Source organism: Cydia pomonella, chromosome 19 (assembly GCF_033807575.1).
Source record: "Cydia pomonella isolate Wapato2018A chromosome 19, ilCydPomo1, whole genome shotgun sequence".
Lineage (NCBI taxonomy): Eukaryota > Metazoa > Arthropoda > Insecta > Lepidoptera > Tortricidae > Cydia > Cydia pomonella.
Window position 1 is genome coordinate 3704183 of NC_084721.1, and position 18718 is coordinate 3722900.

Here is an 18718-nt window from a genome sequence, read left to right on the forward strand (position 1 = left end):
CACAAGTTATCCATGATCCATGACCTAGGTTAATAATAGATACTGTGTGTATGAATATACGTAAGAATATGTATCGCTGGCAGTCGCCTTAGAAAAAACCTAGCTCGGTGTCTTTTGAGCATTATAATAAAAAAATTAAATAAAAAAGCCTTATATTTCTTACAACTTATATTTCTAACTCAACTTGTTTCTACAAAATAATCGTAAATTCTAACATTGCTTTAAAATTTCATAATATCTTATAATGTAAGAACCCCTCGCTACTCGAAGGTGAAGGCCTCCTCTAGTGTTTTCCAATCGTCGCTATTATTCGCTTTGTGCATCCATTGATCACCAGCCAGTTTCACTATCTCGTCTGTCCATCGCGCTTTCGGTTTGCCTTGTTTTCTTGTACCTGGTGGCCCCTTCCAGGAGGTCAGTCTGTGAGTCCACCGGTTGTCTGTCATCCTAGCGACGTTTTGAGCATTATGTCACTAAATAAGTATATTTTTCTACTAAATATAGAATGCGCTGACTTATTTTACATAAACTAAAGTCAGCAATGTCAGCTTCAATAGTAGCGTATGAGATAACGCCCCAAAAGTATCTGCCGCTCTGTAGGGCTAATATGGTCGGTGTTTTATCATTTGTCACCTGTCACTTTCTAACAAGTTTGTAAGTGCGAAAGTGACACATGACATGACGAGTGATAAAAATGCGACCATGATACCGCCGCTAGAATACCTAATGCTTTATCAAATTGAGATGTTATCTCGACAGTTCGCGTTTATAAATAAATAATAATTTCTTTATTCAGGCAACTCAGTGGTCCACATTTGTTAGTCAGATATCTTATAAGCTAGGTTATTTCTACTTATACAAAAACTATTTAAAAAAAGTTTATTGTCCTATCCATAGAAACGTATCTCAAGAATGAAAGATACGTTTGACATACAGTCAGATACGTTACTTTTGATACTGATTTTACTACATTAACAGCAACTGTTATAAAATGTTATATAACATTGTGTCACACGTGACAAGGACAACATAATAAATGCTATCAACACTATCATGATGTCCCTGTCAGACGATAGTGTGGGAGCACCATAACTGAATACATAGGTGAACCAAACCCAATTTCCAAACCAAAATCGTTTATAATATGATGTTTTTTATCAGTTTTCTTTTTGTGTTGCCGTCTCATTCTAACAAATAACTGAGTCCCTATCTGTCAAATGCAATTATTACGTCTGTAACCGCACTAAACGCAGCACAGTGTCCTAAAACGGGGTCACTTATCCAAATATGATTAGCGTGACTCATTTCAATACAATAGATACGAATTATGCATTAGCTGTGACATCATTCTTTGCAGTTTGTTAAAGAAATCAATTGATTATTGATTAGGAATTGTTACGCAAAGTGTTTAGATTTTAATTTTCATCCCACGAACGCTATGACTGTGGAATCAGAGGGCCTACTGCGAACCACGTTCGACGTGTTGCCTCTTTGTCGCACTTGTAATTCGTACGTAAGTGTGACAGGAACGCAACACGTCGAACGTGGTTCGCGGTAGGCCCTCAGTTCCCTGTTTTTAAGGTTTCGTGCCATCAACATCATAATTCTTAAGAGCCTGGCTCTTGTCGATGAAGTAACCGCCATTACGTTCTTCTCTCTGCCACTGTTTTGAACTCCTGATACGTCACTACGTTGATTTTCTGTTTGGCTTGGCCTTAAAACGCACGTCTCGGTCTTCCACTGCCTCTTTTTTAGGGTTCCGTAGTCAACTAGGAACCCTTATAGTTTCGCCATTTCCGTCTGTCTGTCTGTCTGTCTGTCCGAAGCTTTGCTCCGTGGTCGTTAGTGCTAGAAAGCTGAAATTTGGCATGGATATATAAATCAATAAAGCCGACAAAGTCGTACAATAAAATCTAAATTTTTTTTTTTTTAGGGTACCTCCCCTACACGTAATGTGGGGGTGAAATTTTTTTTTCGCTTCAGCCCTGTGTGGGGTATCGTTGGAAAGGTCTTTCAAAACTAATAGGGGTTTTCAAGAAACATTTTTTGATAAAGTGAATATATTCGGAGATAATCGCTCCGAATGAAAAAAAAAATGTGTCCCCCCCTCTAACTTTTGAACCATAGGTCCAAAAAATATGAAAAAAATCGTGGATGTAGAGCTTAAGAAAGACATTAAATGAAAACTATAGCGGACATGATCAGTATAGCTGTTTTTGAGTTATCGCAAAAAGTTTTCCCTTCATAGTAAAAAGACTTACTTTAATTAGGTACTGATTATGCAAATTTGCCTATTTGTTTAACTCGGGTGAAAGGTATCGTTTCATCCCTTGGTTAACAATTTACTATACTTTAAGCTCCAGTTTAGTTTATTGTGACGGAAGAGTAACTACGGAACCCTACACTGAGCGTGGCCCGACATGCTCTTGGCCGGTTTTATTTTTTCTATTCTTCCTTCAATTATTGACTTTATATGCCGTATCAGGTGCCCAACATTTCCTCTTTTGTTTTCTTTCTCAACAGAGATGTCTTCTCACCTACGAAATCGAATACTTCCGTTATTTCCGTATTTGTTTTTTTTTTTATACTACGTCGGTGGCAAACAAGCATACGGCCCGCCTGATGGTAAGCAGCCTCCGTAGCCTATGTACGCCTGCAACTCCAGAGGAGTTACATGCGCGTTGCCGACCCTAAACCCGCCCCCCCCTCGTTGAGCTCTGGCAACCTTACTCACCGGCAGGAACACAACACTATGAGTAGGGTCTAGTGTTATTTGGCTGCTGTTTTCTGTAAGGTTTTCCTCTCTTTCTAGCTTATTTACCTACCATTCTTCTCCATTTCCACATTTAAGAGCGTTGAGCCTTGTGGTGCGACTCAGTCTCTGTCACATCGCTAAATATCTCGGGAACTACTTACAATATCGATTTTGTATAGTTATAAACAATGCTAACCACATTGAATAGCACATAATAACACAAAAAATCTACCTACAGATTTTTATTTATTTGTCCACTATGGAAAATGTCGGTCATATTTTTTACTGACAACGTGCAGTCGTTCACGAGAAATAGAATCTTCACACACCAAATTCACAGTTTGATTTTTCATCCATCACCATAAAAAAAATACTCTTAATTTCGCAAAAAAGCCATGGTTGATTGGCCGATTTACAACACAATCACATCATTTGTATTATTATTGGTGTAATAAATAATATTTACTTGCTTTCCTTGCTTACAGTTGTACCTACTGCTTTTGGACTAATTCTCGCCTCTGTAAGGAGCTATCAAAACGCCTTATAGAGGCTTCGGGTGGATTCCTGTGACCAGAGGGCTGGCCAATATTTCGCTCAACGAATCGGCATTATCATCTAGCGGAGAAATGGGGCCCTACCGAGTGACCACAATTTGGGTCATTTTTAGGATTCCGTATTTATTTATTTATAAGTAAAAGTTGTATCAATAAAATATAATTTGTACTAAAATGACAAATCGATATAACAGATTAACCTAATGCCATATTAATTATTTAAGCCCTGACCTACACTCCGTAATTAAGAGTTTGATAGCTAAATCGCTTCTGCCTTGATAAGGGTTAAAGTGTCGTTTAAAAGCAAACATAAGAAATGTTTTATCCACGTTTTACCAATTTAATTAAGCCAAACTTTGGGTAAGTATGGTGTGAAATGACTCAATATGTCCTATCTGATCAATAATGTAACAGATAGATAACCACGGAAAGTTGCAACAGTTGATCACTTTGTTGGTTCCGGACAAACTCCATAAAGGGTCAAACTGGTTTTAACCGGCCCGCCGTCTATGCAATTTTAATAAAAACAAAAATAAGCAAGGTCGACAATACCATCGCTGATTGATACAATAGATCGATAAGCGAGCACAGATAAGACATGTATTCCATCTCGCTCGGGCTTGGCGGCAGTCCACCGGCGCCTAGGAGACAGGTGACCTTGCGCAAACTATAGTAGTGCGTGACCGGCCGCGTCTGCGCGCTGCGGCAGTCTGTTCGAACGCACCATTGCCAACGCATTTATTCGTAATTTAAAAATAAATAAATCGAAAATTCCCGCTCGGATACTTATGCTTGGCTGAATGCATAAAAATTAGAAGTAAAAAAACTGTACCGGTTTTCAGTGAATAGTGTTGTGAAAATGAACGGATGCAGTACCAGAAAATGAAATGAAGGGGAGTGTTTTTGGAACACCGAAAATACCTGTGATATTAGGAAAAATAGTTTTAGGCTTGATTTTCACAAAAGCGGATCTCACATACTTCGCTAACCGGTTTGTTATTTTAATTTACTTTATTCCGACGTTCTATTTTTTATTACTTGTTTTGATGAAAAAAACTTGTTTAAGCAATGCGTCAAACATATTTTAAGAAATAATTTAACATTAAGGAAATATGAGTCAGGCTCAAGCAGGATCAAACAAACTTGTATTTTTTCGACATGATATAAAAATAATCTTTAATAATGATCATTATTGCTACCATCTAAATGCCTAGTAGTCTGTCTAATATTTTTTCATGGCGAAACTAGTAAATGTAAATAATACAGACGAAACCCACGCAGGTGGTGCCGCGGGCACTGTTGGAATACATAAATATAATACCTATTGCATTTCGCTGCACATACCCGTATACCTCATGGATTTTATAACCAATATATTTTTATTTTTGACAACCGGTCGGGCCTAGTGGTTAATGACCCTGCCTATGAAGCCGATAGTCCTGGGTTCGAATCCCGGTAAGGGCATTTATTTCTGTGATAAACACAGATATTTGTTCCTGAGTCATGGTCGTTTTCTATGTATTTAAGTATTTGTATATTATATATATCGTTGTCTGAGTACCATAACACAACATAAGCCTTCTTGAGCTTACCGTGGGACTTAGTAAATTTCTTTAAGAATGCCATATAATACTTATTTATTTATTTATTATAACCATCCTAAAATAATTATCTTAAAAGACGCGACATAGTATAATATTATACAGTCACCTGCAATAGTATGTTACTCTTTGGAGGCCGCAAAAATATTTAATATCTGATACGCTCTTATGGCTCTACAAATAAGATAGTTTCAGATATTTTTACCACCTTCGTTGTGCAAAATATTATTGCAGGTGACTGTACATACATACATATTGCAAGTTAACCAAGCAAACGCAATCATTTTTAATATAGGCTAGTCGCAGAATAACAATTAAATGCCATAATAGTGTTTAACCCTTTATAGGGCATATTCAGTTATTATAGAAAAAAATACCACCCTATAACGTGATCTTTTTTTGTATGTTTTCCTTAAGCAGAATGTTTTAGAAGTATATGGTACATATAAGGTAATAACTTATTATTACTAATAAGGCTTGAATTGGGAATTTATTTTAATCAGATCCTTTAAAGGCTTGGGAACCTCGATACGAATGAAAAAGATTTTATTTATTTAAATATCGACGTAGGTGCATTGTCAAAATAAGATAGTGAAGAGAAACATAATATCCAATGATAATATCCTAAAAGGTTTATAGGGCGTAGAACCCGGCGTACGAGATTAACGATCGAATTTTTCTAGTTCTGAATTCATTAGTTCCTTTCTAACCTTTCCAAACCCAACTGATGTTCCATATTACATTTTTATGCACTTTACTATTATTTTTATGTTCGATAAAAATAGATAACGATAAACAAGAACAACAACATGAAACGGTTCTTGCAGCCGCGTTCCGTTAGACAAATAAGACCTACTTAAAAAAAACTAGTCACAAGACAAAAGATAAGATAAAAAAGAGGGCAGTCAACAGTGTAATATAAACATTTACGGCAAGGGCGTCGAGCGTTGGCCCATCGAGCTGGGTGCTATAAAATTTGGCTTTTGTAACAATTTCAAGTCTTACAACACGTTACCAGTCCCAAGTAAGCGTCGCAACCGACTTATCAACACATACTTTCTGGGCAACGTGGATTTTCCGTTGAATTTGATTCTCTGACCAAGTGACCAGCAACATTGTCTCGTATGTTCCAAAGAATATTAAACAGTTTTTGTGTAGTTTTTGCGGGTCACCTTTATACACAATATTGACAGTGGAGTCTATGGCATGGACTATATCATTAACACCGTTATTTACTGTTTTTTTTTTTGCTAAATTCTTATGGAGTGCATTTGATACATTTACATATTTTATATGTCGTTGGTTTAATGCAGCATTTGAGCCCAGATTCTTACGAAGTTATGAGAAATTGTGCGAATAACTACTCGGAATTGAGACGTACAAAGTACAACCAGGCAGCAAAAATTTTACCTTCGCGACTGTTCATAGGTGGTTCATAATAAATACAAAAAATATGGACATTTATTTTCAGTGATAGTAAATGCAAAATTACAGTACGGTCAACCAATTTGATTCCTAGGCCACTATAGAACCATGTCATAATGACTTCTACGACAGTGCTTATTAAGTGATGCATGTCATGTAGAGACTAGTTAAAGCGACAAGATTCTATAATGGCCTAGGATTCAAATTGGTTGACTGTACTTAGGTAGGTACAGACATTGTGTAAAGAATATCTATGAACACAACAATGCGCTTAAAAATGGTTGAGAAAATCAAACGCAGACTATAGCGAAATCTTTCGATATTTTTGAATGTCATATCCTGTGAGGTTTTGTTGACTGTATCTAATAACTAACAAACAGGTTAATTTTATTTTCGGGAAACCTGTTAGTCACACTGCAAATTGAATTTATTTTGCTAGGAAACAACATAATTATCATATCCACTATGATATTCGAAAATAGTTTCACATCAAGAGACCGATTAAACATAGCACAGAATGGACTGTTTTTAGCGCTAGTAGTAGGCCAGTCAAGGCGGGTCATTTTTTGCCAATCTGATTTAAAATTATCTGATCAAATCAGGTGATGTGGACGCTATAATATAATTGGCTTGGCGATCCTACTTGATAATGACCGATCAAATAAATAAATATTAGGGGATATCTTACACAGATCGACCCGACAGATCGAAATGAAGATGCAGACGCAAGAATACCAATTTTAGACGCTAGTATGCGCGTTTGGAGGATTTTTTTTATTATTACGAGCGCTCTAATGTCACCATAAATCTAAAATTGGTGATTAAATTGTGTATACTAGATGAGATTGATGCTAATTTCTTTTCTGATCAAATTGCTCAATTTGATCATCCCTTCAACATAACTTCGTTTAAGAGTCGTAGACTCTGGTGGACAGCTCGATATATATAATTAAACTATGTTAATTCATGCGCTGACGCATTATTTATTTTTCATGCAACAATTAGAAAACTGTAGTCACAAACTCATGATCGGAGGCCGAAAACACGATCCCTTTTTTCGGCACTTATTTATGAGAGTTTATTTGTTAATTTGATTAAAATAACATACCGTATAATAATGAGATAATCTCAAGTAGCATGATTATTACTCACTGTGTACCTACTTTAAATTTTTATCGCATATAGAGCCTAATTTAGACTACCTACTTTAATTTTAATACTTATCTAGTTCTGCGGAATGATTTCTAATTGTAAAAAAACTAAATATGTAGACGAGGAAGGAGAATCTCTTAACAGGGAATGCTTCTGGAAATGTTTCCTGTGATCCTGTCATATTTTCATTACAGGAAAATTACCAAAACAGGCACATCACATGCTAATCAATCTTCTAGAACAAAGTCAACATATTTTACATACATTAGTAATGCAAATACAATTCTCGGGCAATGGCCAACGGTCACCAGTCCAATCAAATGTGTCCATTACTCGTCGCGCCGACATCGACAGTTATATTTCTCTCCGAAACCTAAAAACCATCCAATGGTAATAACTGCAAATTAAAAACATAAAATAGATTTATTCATCAATCAATACAAATACAAACAAACAGGTTGCTACTATATTTTGCTACTTACATTTAGAAAACAATACAAAATTGTCAGACCTTTTACCAGAAATAAAATGTTTTGTCTGTATTACCAAAAACTTCGCATATTGCTACGTATTTGCCTCAATTACTGACGTCAAAGAAAACTGTTTACCATTATTTATCTTGACTTGAATCAAATTAATGAAACTATTTTGCATGAATTTACATTCACACAAATTCTTATGTTAATTTTACGGAACATGGCCAATTTTTGCGGAGCTGAATATATTCAACAATTGAAATATATTTTTTTTCTGTTCAATTTTACTGACCGTTCTTAAATTTCATTTTAAATTCGCCTCTCATAAGTTTTCGGTCTGTGCAAAAAAGATTGCATCACGCTCAATGTCAGAACTGCCTGTCCTATGTATACATTATCTGTATATTCACGATAACTACTTAATGCATTCTTTATTGTCCAGGATACTTTCAATATAAATATGGTTAATGTATGTAAACCATTCATGCGAAGCACAAGACTGGTCGCCAATTAAATAGTAAGTGCCTATTCTTTAAAATAATTTATTTCTATTCAGATTTGTGTGGTACGCGTGCCAACTGCGACTGCAAACCTCGATGGACAGCAGTGTAGATTTCTTCGAAAGCCTCATCAACGAAGATGGCAGATTCGCGGAGGTGAACAACTGTCAAGAGCCGACGCAGCGCCGGCAACGACCACGGCCACGGCCGTTGGTTGAAGGTGAAGTGTTTCATATTATCATTATTATCCGAGTTTATCCTGTTTTGATTGATTATTTAAATTATTTAGTGTGATGATGGATTATCGTCTCATCATCATTCGCTTGCCCTTATCCCATTCATTTGGGGTCGGTGCAGCATGTCTTTTTCTTCCATATCTTTCTGTCACTCGTCATCTCAACATTCACTCGCGTTTGTTTCATGTCAATCTCTCACACAATCTATCCACCTTTTTCTAGGTTTTCCTCTCCCGTTCCATCCTTCCACATTCATTCATAATACCTATCTCGTCACATGACTTATCCCTCCGCATCACATGCCCATACCACGCTAGGCGATTCGCTCGTCACTTTTTCTACAAAGGGTGCAACTTTCAGGCTTCCTCTTCTATACTCATTTCTTATCCTATTCATTCTTGTCACACCACACATCCATCTTAGCATTCTCATTTCCGCTACATGCAACCTCTTTTCATCCGTCACTTTTAGGGCCCAACACTCTGATCCATACATGGCGACAGGACTTATGATGGTTTTATAAATTTTACCCTTCAGTCGGATTTATTATCGACTACAAAAAAAATCTAGCCTTAGCCAAGTCAATACAATACGGCTTCCAAGACGGTGAAATTTCGAAGAAAATCTTGTTTTTCTTAATAGCTTCTGCATCATTCTAGCGCCGGACACAATCAATTTTCTGAATTTTATCATATCGAATTTTAGTGTAGCCTCCCAGAGACTCGGCGTATGTTTAAATTCTGCTACTAATGTTGATATGAAGTGTACCGAATTTTTTAAAATTTGTATATTCTATACTTTATGTTCCTTTTTCCTTCTAGAACACACTAAAATACACAAATTTATTAAAATTAAAACAGTTTCGTCGAGTCGTAAATAATCTAACTTGTATTCTTGTATTCGAACGCAACTTTGTACCGGATTCACTGGATTGGCTGTTTCCCCTACCTCCCGCGCCCGTCCCTCGCAGTCAAGCAATATGGCCGACGTCAAACTGTAGGAGTACGCGGCCCTAATGTTTTTAAAAGGAATTTGAACGATTCCGCGGGCTTTGTTTATAAACTATGTCGAATTTGTGTTCTAGAATTGTGTCAAAGCCTCCTAAGAGGTTACAGGATAGTATGTCGGTCGCACAAACGAACGCTTGGATGAACGGTGAGTGCAGTCTTGAAAAATATTATCGATTTTAAGTTCCATCTTCGTCAAAGACTACGTAGGTGTGATCAATAATGCATTAGCGGGAGCCGTTTTTGGTCGCTTAAGAGAATTCAAGTTATAGTGACGTTATTGTGTTAACTATAATTAGACGGACGTCTGACCTGGATATTGTGGTCTAAGATCTCGCGTTCGCCCTAGGGATTAGCTCAAAGTTGGCTAATTGATTTATAATTGTGTTTTTACTTCACAGCGGAAAACATCAACAATGGTGGCCAGTCATTATCTCCGCCGCATAGTCAGACGATCTCGCAGCGCGAGACAGGCACCCAGGTGTCTCAGTGCTACAGTGGCCCGCCTTCCCCCTGTGGATCCTCGAGCTCCGTCCCGTCGCCCACGGCGAGCCCCGCGCCGCCCCCGGGCTCCGCCACGCTGGACCCCAATTGGCAAGCTACCAAACCCACCATAAGGGAGAGGAATGCAGCTATGTTCAATAATCAACTGATGGCTGATATCACATTTGTTGTTGGAAGCCCTGGTAAGACACTTGGTTGGAAGCACTGATTTGCAAAGTTTAACAAAATATAACTGAATGCATTTAGTTTTTGTCTTGTTCTCGGTGAAATTAAATCTGTTGTCAGCATCAAATATCAAGGCATTGTCTAGTGTTCAGATTGGAAGATTTATGTTTACTAAAATTTTAGTTTGTTTAATAAATATTTTCATCTGCTATAACACATTAATGGCTAATAAAATATTTCCCTAATTTCAGGCCACACACAAGTGATCCCAGCGCACAAGTATGTTTTAGCAACAGGCAGTTCTGTGTTCTACGCCATGTTCTACGGAGGGTTGGCAGAGTGTAAACAAGAAATAGAGGTTCCAGACGTTGAGCCCTCAGCTTTCCTAACATTATTAAAGTAAGAATATTTTTTATAACAAATCATACCTTATTCTAGTATATGCTATAAAATATACTTACGTTACAAAAAAAAGTAACTTGACACTAAAATGAGGTGAGTGGAAACTGCATAAAATTAAATCAGACCTCACAACAAATCCAACCATATATGAATTATAGAAGCTAAATTTATTGATAATAGTCAAAAAAGTTTTTTTTTTTATAATCTGAGCTCATTTGACCACTTTCTTTTTCAGGTATTTATACTGTGATGAAATCCAGCTAGAAGCAGACACAGTGTTATCAACGCTATATGTCGCTAAAAAGTACATAGTGCCTCATCTAGCAAGAGCCTGCGTCAATTATCTGGAGACTAGTCTCACAGCAAAAAACGCTTGCCTCCTCCTTAGCCAGTCCAGACTCTTCGAAGAGCCAGAACTCATGCAGAGATGTTGGGAAGTGATTGACGCCCAGGTATGTGAGAGTACAAAACACATATCAACGATATGCCTCGAGCCGTCTTCATCCTACAGTAGCCTACTCACCATTTCACGGTCTTCCAGTCGAAACTTTTCAAGTCCTGAAGCGGAAAACAGTGATACTCTACATAGAATCTGTTATGAATAGACTTAAAGTCCGAATCTCAAAATTATGCCACTGAAACTACTAAGTACACGAAACTCTAATGCTCAATGTTATGCATTTTGGTTGTGATTTAGGTTTAAGATTAATGTTCATTTGCGACATTCAGTCAGTAGCAAAAATACCACGGGTGAGGTAGTCAAAATATCAGAACACGTGCCCTTTTAAAAAATTAGTCTCATTTCGAACACTCACTTCACTTGCTCAGCTACTTTTGGTACTGGCTGTGAGTATTCCCCATAACATTCCAAGTGTACCTATACCTAGTCAATACGTAGATAGATATAAACTGCAATACAGTCTGTATTCATTGGTGTCTGCATGTTAGAATTTGCATGAAATGTCGTACAATTTTTGTAACATTTCTGACTCATTTGTGAAGATCTGAATAAAACATTTGAAACAAATTGTATTGCAGTTTTAATACACCTAACTATTTTGTAAAACAATATTATTTCATTATTTATAGGCTGAAATGGCCCTGACATCAGAAGGATTTGTTGACATTGATATTTCGACCCTGGAATCAGTACTAGCGAGAGAAACTTTAAATTGCAAAGAAATTAATCTATTTGAGGCAGCTCTAGCCTGGGCCCAAGCTGAATGTTCTAGAAAAGATATTGAATCAACACCAAGCAACAAACGAGCAATGCTCGGAAACGCTATATACTTGATCAGGTTCCCTACAATGTCTTTGGAGGAGTTTGCCAACAGTGCTGCTCAGATAGGAATACTCACACCACAAGAAACTATAGACATATTTTTGCATTTCACCGCGTGCGCCAAACCACCGCTGTGCTACCCAATCAAATCCCGAGCCGGACTCAAGTCTCAGGTAACGTAAATATTGACGCATTCTATTAAATTATAAATGTGTACGTAAAAATAATTAGAACTTTTACCTTTCCAGATATGTCACAGATTTCAATCGTGCGCTTATAGAAGCAATCAGTGGCGATATCGCGGCAGATGCGACTCCATACAGTTTTGCGTAGACAAGAGGATATTCGTTGTTGGCTTTGGACTGTACGGATCTTCGAACGGTGCTGCAGATTACAATGTGAAGATTGAGCTGAAACGCTTAGGCAGAGTCCTGGCAGAAAACAATACAAAGTTCTTCTCGGATGGCTCAAGTAACACATTCCATGTTTACTTCGAAAACCCAATACAGATAGAGCCGGAATACTTTTACACGGCCTCTGCTATCCTAGATGGAAGCGAGCTGAGTTACTTTGGACAAGAAGGGCTGAGTGAAGTATACATGGGCACAGTGACTTTCCAATTCCATTGCTCTTCGGAGAGTACCAATGGGACAGGAGTGCAAGGTGGACAGATACCAGAGCTGATCTACTATGGACCTACAATGAGTGGCGCTGGGAGCGAGGAATGACAATTATTGCAAAGGCCGCGTCCGCTCAAATACATGTCCGTGTAAAGGTGTACACTTTTGACTTGTAAATTTATTGCCCTAAAGTTTCATTAGGTCTAATTTAAATTCTCATTTTTCTATTATGGATTGTTAAACAAAAACTTGACTCGTGAAATGAACTGACGGCCACAGCTTCTAAAAGAAATCTAGGTCAATTGAAACATTAGGTCAAAGGATTTTAGGTTAACTGGGTACTCCGACTTGATATGTCTTGAATGACGTAACCACAATATAATCGGGAAAATCGTTCAATATTTATGATACTTAACATTCCCAAAATGTTATTGTTTCGTTGAAAATATAAAATGACTTGTATATTGTTGAATTAAATAGACATAAGGGAACCTAAGAATGTGATATGGATGTCGTAATGCTCTCTATAAAATGCTTAAACTAGAATGATCCATAACACAAATTTATTGCAATATATTACAATTAATATTTATGCTGTTCTTTAATTTTAATTCCTTAGCATTTAGAAATTACAGTACGTGTTGTTCAGATTATAAAATATATGTGTAAATATATTATAATGGAAACTTAAAGGCCTTTGAATATTTTTTCAACACAAGTTTGTATACATATAAAAGTGGTATATGCTTTCTCTAATGATGGCTGTTCCTCTTGCTGCAGAAAACAATAATATAAGCAAAACATCCTACATTCTGTCTGTCGTAAAAATATATAAATATGAATACATCAATGTTAAGGACTATGCTGTCAATATAGACAAAATCGTTAGTGGTGTCAAGGTTTATTCAGACTTGAAAAAGGAGGACTTCTCAATTCGGATGTTTTTTTTGCTTATTTCGCCACTACCAAGATTATTCTTGTGATAGAGACAAAAAAACCCAGGCACAACAGTTTTCAACACACCAGCTGATTGTTCAAAAACTAATGAGAAAGTTGCGTTTTATACACATGCAAGAAATAAAATTTTGAGTTGTTTTCTTCTGTTGGCTGGTAGAATTTACATTTGAATGATAAATATTTAATGACGTTCATTTGGATTTGATTTTGTTTGATATTTTACAAAAATATTTTCCTCGCGTTGGAATGGTGAAAAATTTTGTGTTTCACTCGGTGGCAAAATTAGTTTAACCCTCGTAACGCTCAAGATTCCACTTTTCGAACCACACGCTACGCTCGTGGTTCAGTTTTGAAATCATTCCCTTGCAACAACTTTGCCCCCTTGCTTGTAAAACAAATAACTATTAAACAAATAACTATTATTGTAAACAAATAACTTGCTAGATGGCGCTCTTGTATTATAGTACAAGTCAGCATCAATAGTAGCGGATGAAACAACGCGCCAAAAGTATCTGATATTCCGGATAACTTTTCCAAAGGTAAATCTCTAAAATGTATACACATAGAACCACCACATTTTGTTAAGCTGCTACAGGTGATACTTTTGACACCTTGTTTGATCTGTTGCTTTTGATGCTGACTGTACAAGTATGCTGGTATATTATATTATAGTGCAGGAAAATTTTCCGAATACCGATTATTCGTGACATCTCTATAACATAAACTTACCTGTAGGTGGAATGTTGATGCACATAGCCCGAAGTACGTCCTTGTAGCGCATCACTGATGTTGATTACGAGGTCTATATGTACGATGTTAACAGTGAAGTATAGCTTTGCGATCCTAACGAAATTGTTACTTTTTTTAGGATTCCGTACCCAAAGGGGTCTTAGTAATATCTTAGGGCCTCCGCTAGCTGGCGCGGGTGCACGGAGCGGACGAGCGGGTTAACGAAAAATAGTATGAGCAACGCTTACTGAAGCGGACGCGTGCGGCGGATTTCACCTACAAATAGCACCCGCGTGCGTGCGCGCGGCGGGCATCCGCGTCAGCTAGCGTAGGCCCTTAGTAATAAGATTCCGCCGTCCGCCTGTCACCAGGCTGTATCTCATGAACCGTGATAGTTAGTAGAAATTTTCATAGATGATTTATTTCTCTTGCCGCTATAACAACAAATATTAAAAAGTACGGAACCCTCGGTGGGCGACTCCGACTCGCACTTGTCTGGTTTTTTAGGGTTCCGTACCCAGGGGTAAAATGGGACTCTATTACTAATACTCCGCTACTGTTCGTCCGTCCGTCTATCACCAGGCTGTATCTCACGAACCGTGATAGCTAGATAGTTGAAATTTTCACAGATGATGTATTTATATTGCCGCTGTAACAACAAATACTAAAAAGTACGGACGGTGGGCGAATACGACTCGCACTTGTTCGGTATATAAACCTAGTTTCTTCTTTTTATATGGACGAGTATGTGGTATACTTCTCTGTTAAGGATATTGTTGAAATTGATACAGCTGTGAGCTGTAAGTGGAATAGACTTACCAGTAGGTGGAATGTTGATGCAGAGAGCCCGAGAGAGCCTGAAGTAGGTGCGGCCGAGCTGGTAGCAGCAGATTTGGAGCGCGTCGCTGATGTCAATTAGGAGGTCTGTATGTACGATGTTAAGGATATTGTTGAAATTGGTTAATAATGGCATTGTATTGTTTTCATTGCTACGCCCAGCAGGGTTTTATGTGTCATTTGTGTACCTACCTATACTTTTAAGTACTTGGAATACGTGTACATGTGAAATGCAATAAATAATTACATTACAAACATTGGGCAAAGTCGAAAAAAACGTACCTCCGAGTTTGAACCAGATTGTACTGTATTGTACTGCACCATATGTTTTGTGGTGAATGAATTCGCGAAAATTTGAGATCTAGAGTTACCCCATAATCATAGAGAAATATAAGTAAAGCAAGAGTGGTAACTCCATACATCAGTTTTATTACCAAAACGAGAGTTATTTCGTAGTCGACATCTAGCGTCAAGTAGCGGAATTTATCAGTACTACTATTTGACAATAGATGCCGCGACGAACGAAAACTCTAATGCTCAACAATTTTCAGCTAATATTATAACCGGATTATTCAGAACTGTATTTTCAACTCCCTCTGCTTGTATTATTTGTTGTAAATTGTTTTGGCAATACATTTTTTGTCAATCGTTACTTGTGACGTCTGGACTCAAGTAACAGCACTAATAAATCCACTACTTGACGCTACATGTTGACTATGAAATAACTCGGGTTTTGGTAAGAAAACTGATGTATGGAGTTACTATTACTACTCTTACTTTACTGAAATATAAGTATGCCCATAATGTACGGAGCCGCACTATTGAATCTTTGATTGTGGTTAGGGGTCCGAAGCAGAGCGCTACTATATTTTAGCATTAGATAGTGGTAAAGTAAACAAGAATTCTACAGTAATAGACCAAGCAAGGTAGCTCTCAGTTTCAGCTTGGGCAATAATTTTAATACTTTTGTATGTCTCTCTATTCTCTGCAAGTTGTATTTCTCAACTAATTCTCGTGTGTGAGCAGGATCGGTAATTATATCGGTATATCGGTAACTTTCAGTGAGTAGATGTAAACAATATTGGAGTTATAGAAACTGATATCCGCAAAAAAAAACATTTTTTTTTACATTAGACCTTGAATAACTTCCGACGCGTACACGATCTATGCTTAGATTATTAAGAGAACATTAAGAACGATTGTTTACTTAAGAACGCCACAATGCAGGCGCGGATACAAGGGGGGGGGCCATAGGGGCAATGGCCCCCCCCTAAAACCCTGGCTCTCACATTACTAAATTGAGTAAATTTTATTTTCTGTGCAAAAATATATGATTTTCTCAAAATGGCCCCCCCCTAAGCCAAATCTTGTATCCGCGCCTGCCACAATGAAGGTTTATACGAGTTTCCAGCTTTTTAGTATGATAAAATATCAAATAACATGTGACACAGAAACGGATGTCGCATCACAACGACAAAAATGACGCTAATTTGTTTCACTGACAAATAATAAGTGAAAAAGCACAAGTATCTTTGAATTAAACCTCTGACACTATTTACTCATCAATATGCAATAAGATAGGTATCAAAAACTTCCATGCCGATTATATGCTGGTCAAAATTGTCGGTGTCGGCGGCTTGGAAAAATCGTTAGCGGCGGCGGCGGCGCGGCGCACTTGTCTACTATGGACATGAGAGTTCAGATGCATACCTAGTTCATGGGAAGGAGAAATGTGTTAAATTAAATTTGCCAAAACATTTACAAAAAGGATACGCGCCGTGCCCTCAGTTCTACACGTCATATACACGCAAGCTGCCTGCGTGTGGCTCGCTGGCCGCCCAATGGTAAGATGCCGGGAGAGCGCCATCTTAAAAAAGTTGCAAGCTATGTCTATGCATTGCTGGTTGAGACGCAGCTGCTGACAGAGTGCTGTGATGCCATCTCTGGCTTTCCGTAAGGTTACTTCTCTGGATTCTTGACCAATGCCCGCATTGAAAGCTGAAAATTATATTTATATTAAATATTAGTTCAGAGTTTTATGACTCATCACTTAACTCTTTACTAGGGTTTCCAAAAGAATAAGTATTTGTAGAAAAAAAAATATTTTTCTATCCCTAAAATTTTATATAGTCCTCTAAAACACGGAATGTGGCCTAAGAGCATTTCACTCTCGCCCAAACAAAGCAAGCAACCCAAAGGCCATGCAATTTGGCCTTCATAATCATAATGAATTCCACCATTCCAGAGTGATGCTCACCCCTGCAGCATGGATGTGCCGGACAGGATTTACCACAGTGAACAAATAGAGAAGAGGACTCTATTGTTCCAATGGCTGGCTTAATGGGTGCGTTTTGACACACACCAAAGGCAGAGTATGGAAAATAGGTTGAAAGTTTTAACAACTTATGAATGAAGCCACAGAAGCTTACTTATAAGTTTCTCAATATTTTTTTTTTTTAATCATTATTCAATATTATATTTTATTTTATCTCGAAGCGCTGGTGGCCTAGCGGTAAGAGCGTGCGACTTGCAATCCGGAGGTCGCGGGTTCAAACCCCGGCTCGTACCAATGAGTTTTTCGGAACTTATATACGAAATATCATTTGATATTTACCAGTCGCTTTTCGGTGAAGGAAAACATCGTGAGGAAACCGGACTAATCCCAACAAGGCCTAGTTTACCCTCTGGGTTGGAAGGGCAGATGGCAGTCGCTTTCGTAAAAATTAGTGCCTACGCCAAATCTTGGGATTAGTTGTCAAGCGGACCCCAGGTTTCCATGAGCCGTGGCAAAATGCCGGGACAACGCGAGGAAGAAAAAAAAATATATATATTTTATTTTATCTCAATATTTTGTAATCATTGAAGGATTATGTAATGAAACTTGTATTATTAATAACAAAGATTATTTGTGATGTTGTAATTGTTTTTTGTTTAGCAGCTCCATTCTTTAGCAAACTACAAAACATAAAACTACTTGAATCATCATGGAAATTATTCTACAAAAGCCTTGCCTCCTCCAAAACCAGTTGCGCCTCCTTTAGACTCAGCAGATACAAACTGGCCAATAGCTGAAGCTCCTCCATGAGCATTTTCTTGAAACTCTACTTCAGCCACTATAATGTTGTCTTCCAACACAGTTCCGCAGTTTGTACACACTGCATCTCCTCGAGCGGGATCGACTTCTATCTCCGAAGAGCCACAGTGCTTGCATTTCTTCCCCGACATTGCTAAATCGGCTAAAACATCATGAATATAAACGTTAACAAATGTTTACAAAATGTGTTAGAATTAATAGGGTTTTTGCAGGACGAGTCAAAGCTTTCAACTTACGGATATGATAGAACTGATAATTCACAACGTTCCTATTCGTTACACATATAATTTGTTTAAAAAGGAGAATATTATCATGCTTTTTGATATAATAATACAGTTAAGTGAACCATGCATATACTTTGACAGCAATGACAGCTGACATTGACACATTAGAGACGTTTTTGAGTTAAATAGCGACAATGT

General features: G+C 37.6%; 2 protein-coding genes across 3 annotated transcripts in view; one reads left to right on the forward strand and one right to left on the reverse strand.

The window, feature by feature from the left end:
- Positions 1-18687, reverse strand: part of LOC133528248 (transcription factor IIIB 90 kDa subunit) — a 56792-nt gene extending 38105 nt beyond the window's left edge. Inside the window, exons 1-4 of the mRNA XM_061865543.1 lie at positions 18533-18687; positions 18214-18438; positions 16976-17200; positions 15185-15289 (exon numbers count right to left, since the gene is read on the reverse strand). Coding sequence (XP_061721527.1) covers positions 15185-15289; positions 16976-17200; positions 18214-18427 — 544 coding nt within the window. The 5' untranslated portion in view covers positions 18428-18438; positions 18533-18687. The remainder of the gene's footprint in view (positions 1-15184; positions 15290-16975; positions 17201-18213; positions 18439-18532) is intronic.
- On the forward strand, positions 3983-13271 carry LOC133528090 (BTB/POZ domain-containing protein 6-B). 2 transcript variants are annotated; one of them, XM_061865305.1, is made up of 7 exons: positions 3983-4300; positions 8520-8683; positions 10108-10392; positions 10627-10774; positions 11013-11229; positions 11867-12232; positions 12308-13271. In XM_061865305.1, exons 1-7 carry the CDS (start codon positions 4197-4199, stop codon positions 12785-12787), a joined length of 1764 nt encoding a protein of 587 aa, XP_061721289.1. In that variant the 5' UTR covers positions 3983-4196; the 3' UTR covers positions 12788-13271. The 2 variants fall into 2 exon arrangements, with proteins under 2 accessions (XP_061721289.1, XP_061721290.1); XM_061865306.1 differs by lacking the exons at positions 3983-4300; positions 8520-8683 and adding an exon at positions 9664-9854.
- Positions 18688-18718: the final 31 nt, after the last annotated feature.

Bases quoted from the DNA above. Each gene is read 5' to 3' on its own strand.
- LOC133528090 (XM_061865305.1), top strand. From the start codon at position 4,197: ATGAAGGGGAGTGTTTTTGGAACACCGAAAATACCTGTGATATTAGGA. The intron at 8,684-10,107 runs GTGAAGTGTTTC...TTTACTTCACAG, and splicing joins GCCACGGCCGTTGGTTGAAG to CGGAAAACATCAACAATGGT. The intron at 12,233-12,307 runs GTAACGTAAATA...TTACCTTTCCAG, and splicing joins GAGCCGGACTCAAGTCTCAG to ATATGTCACAGATTTCAATC.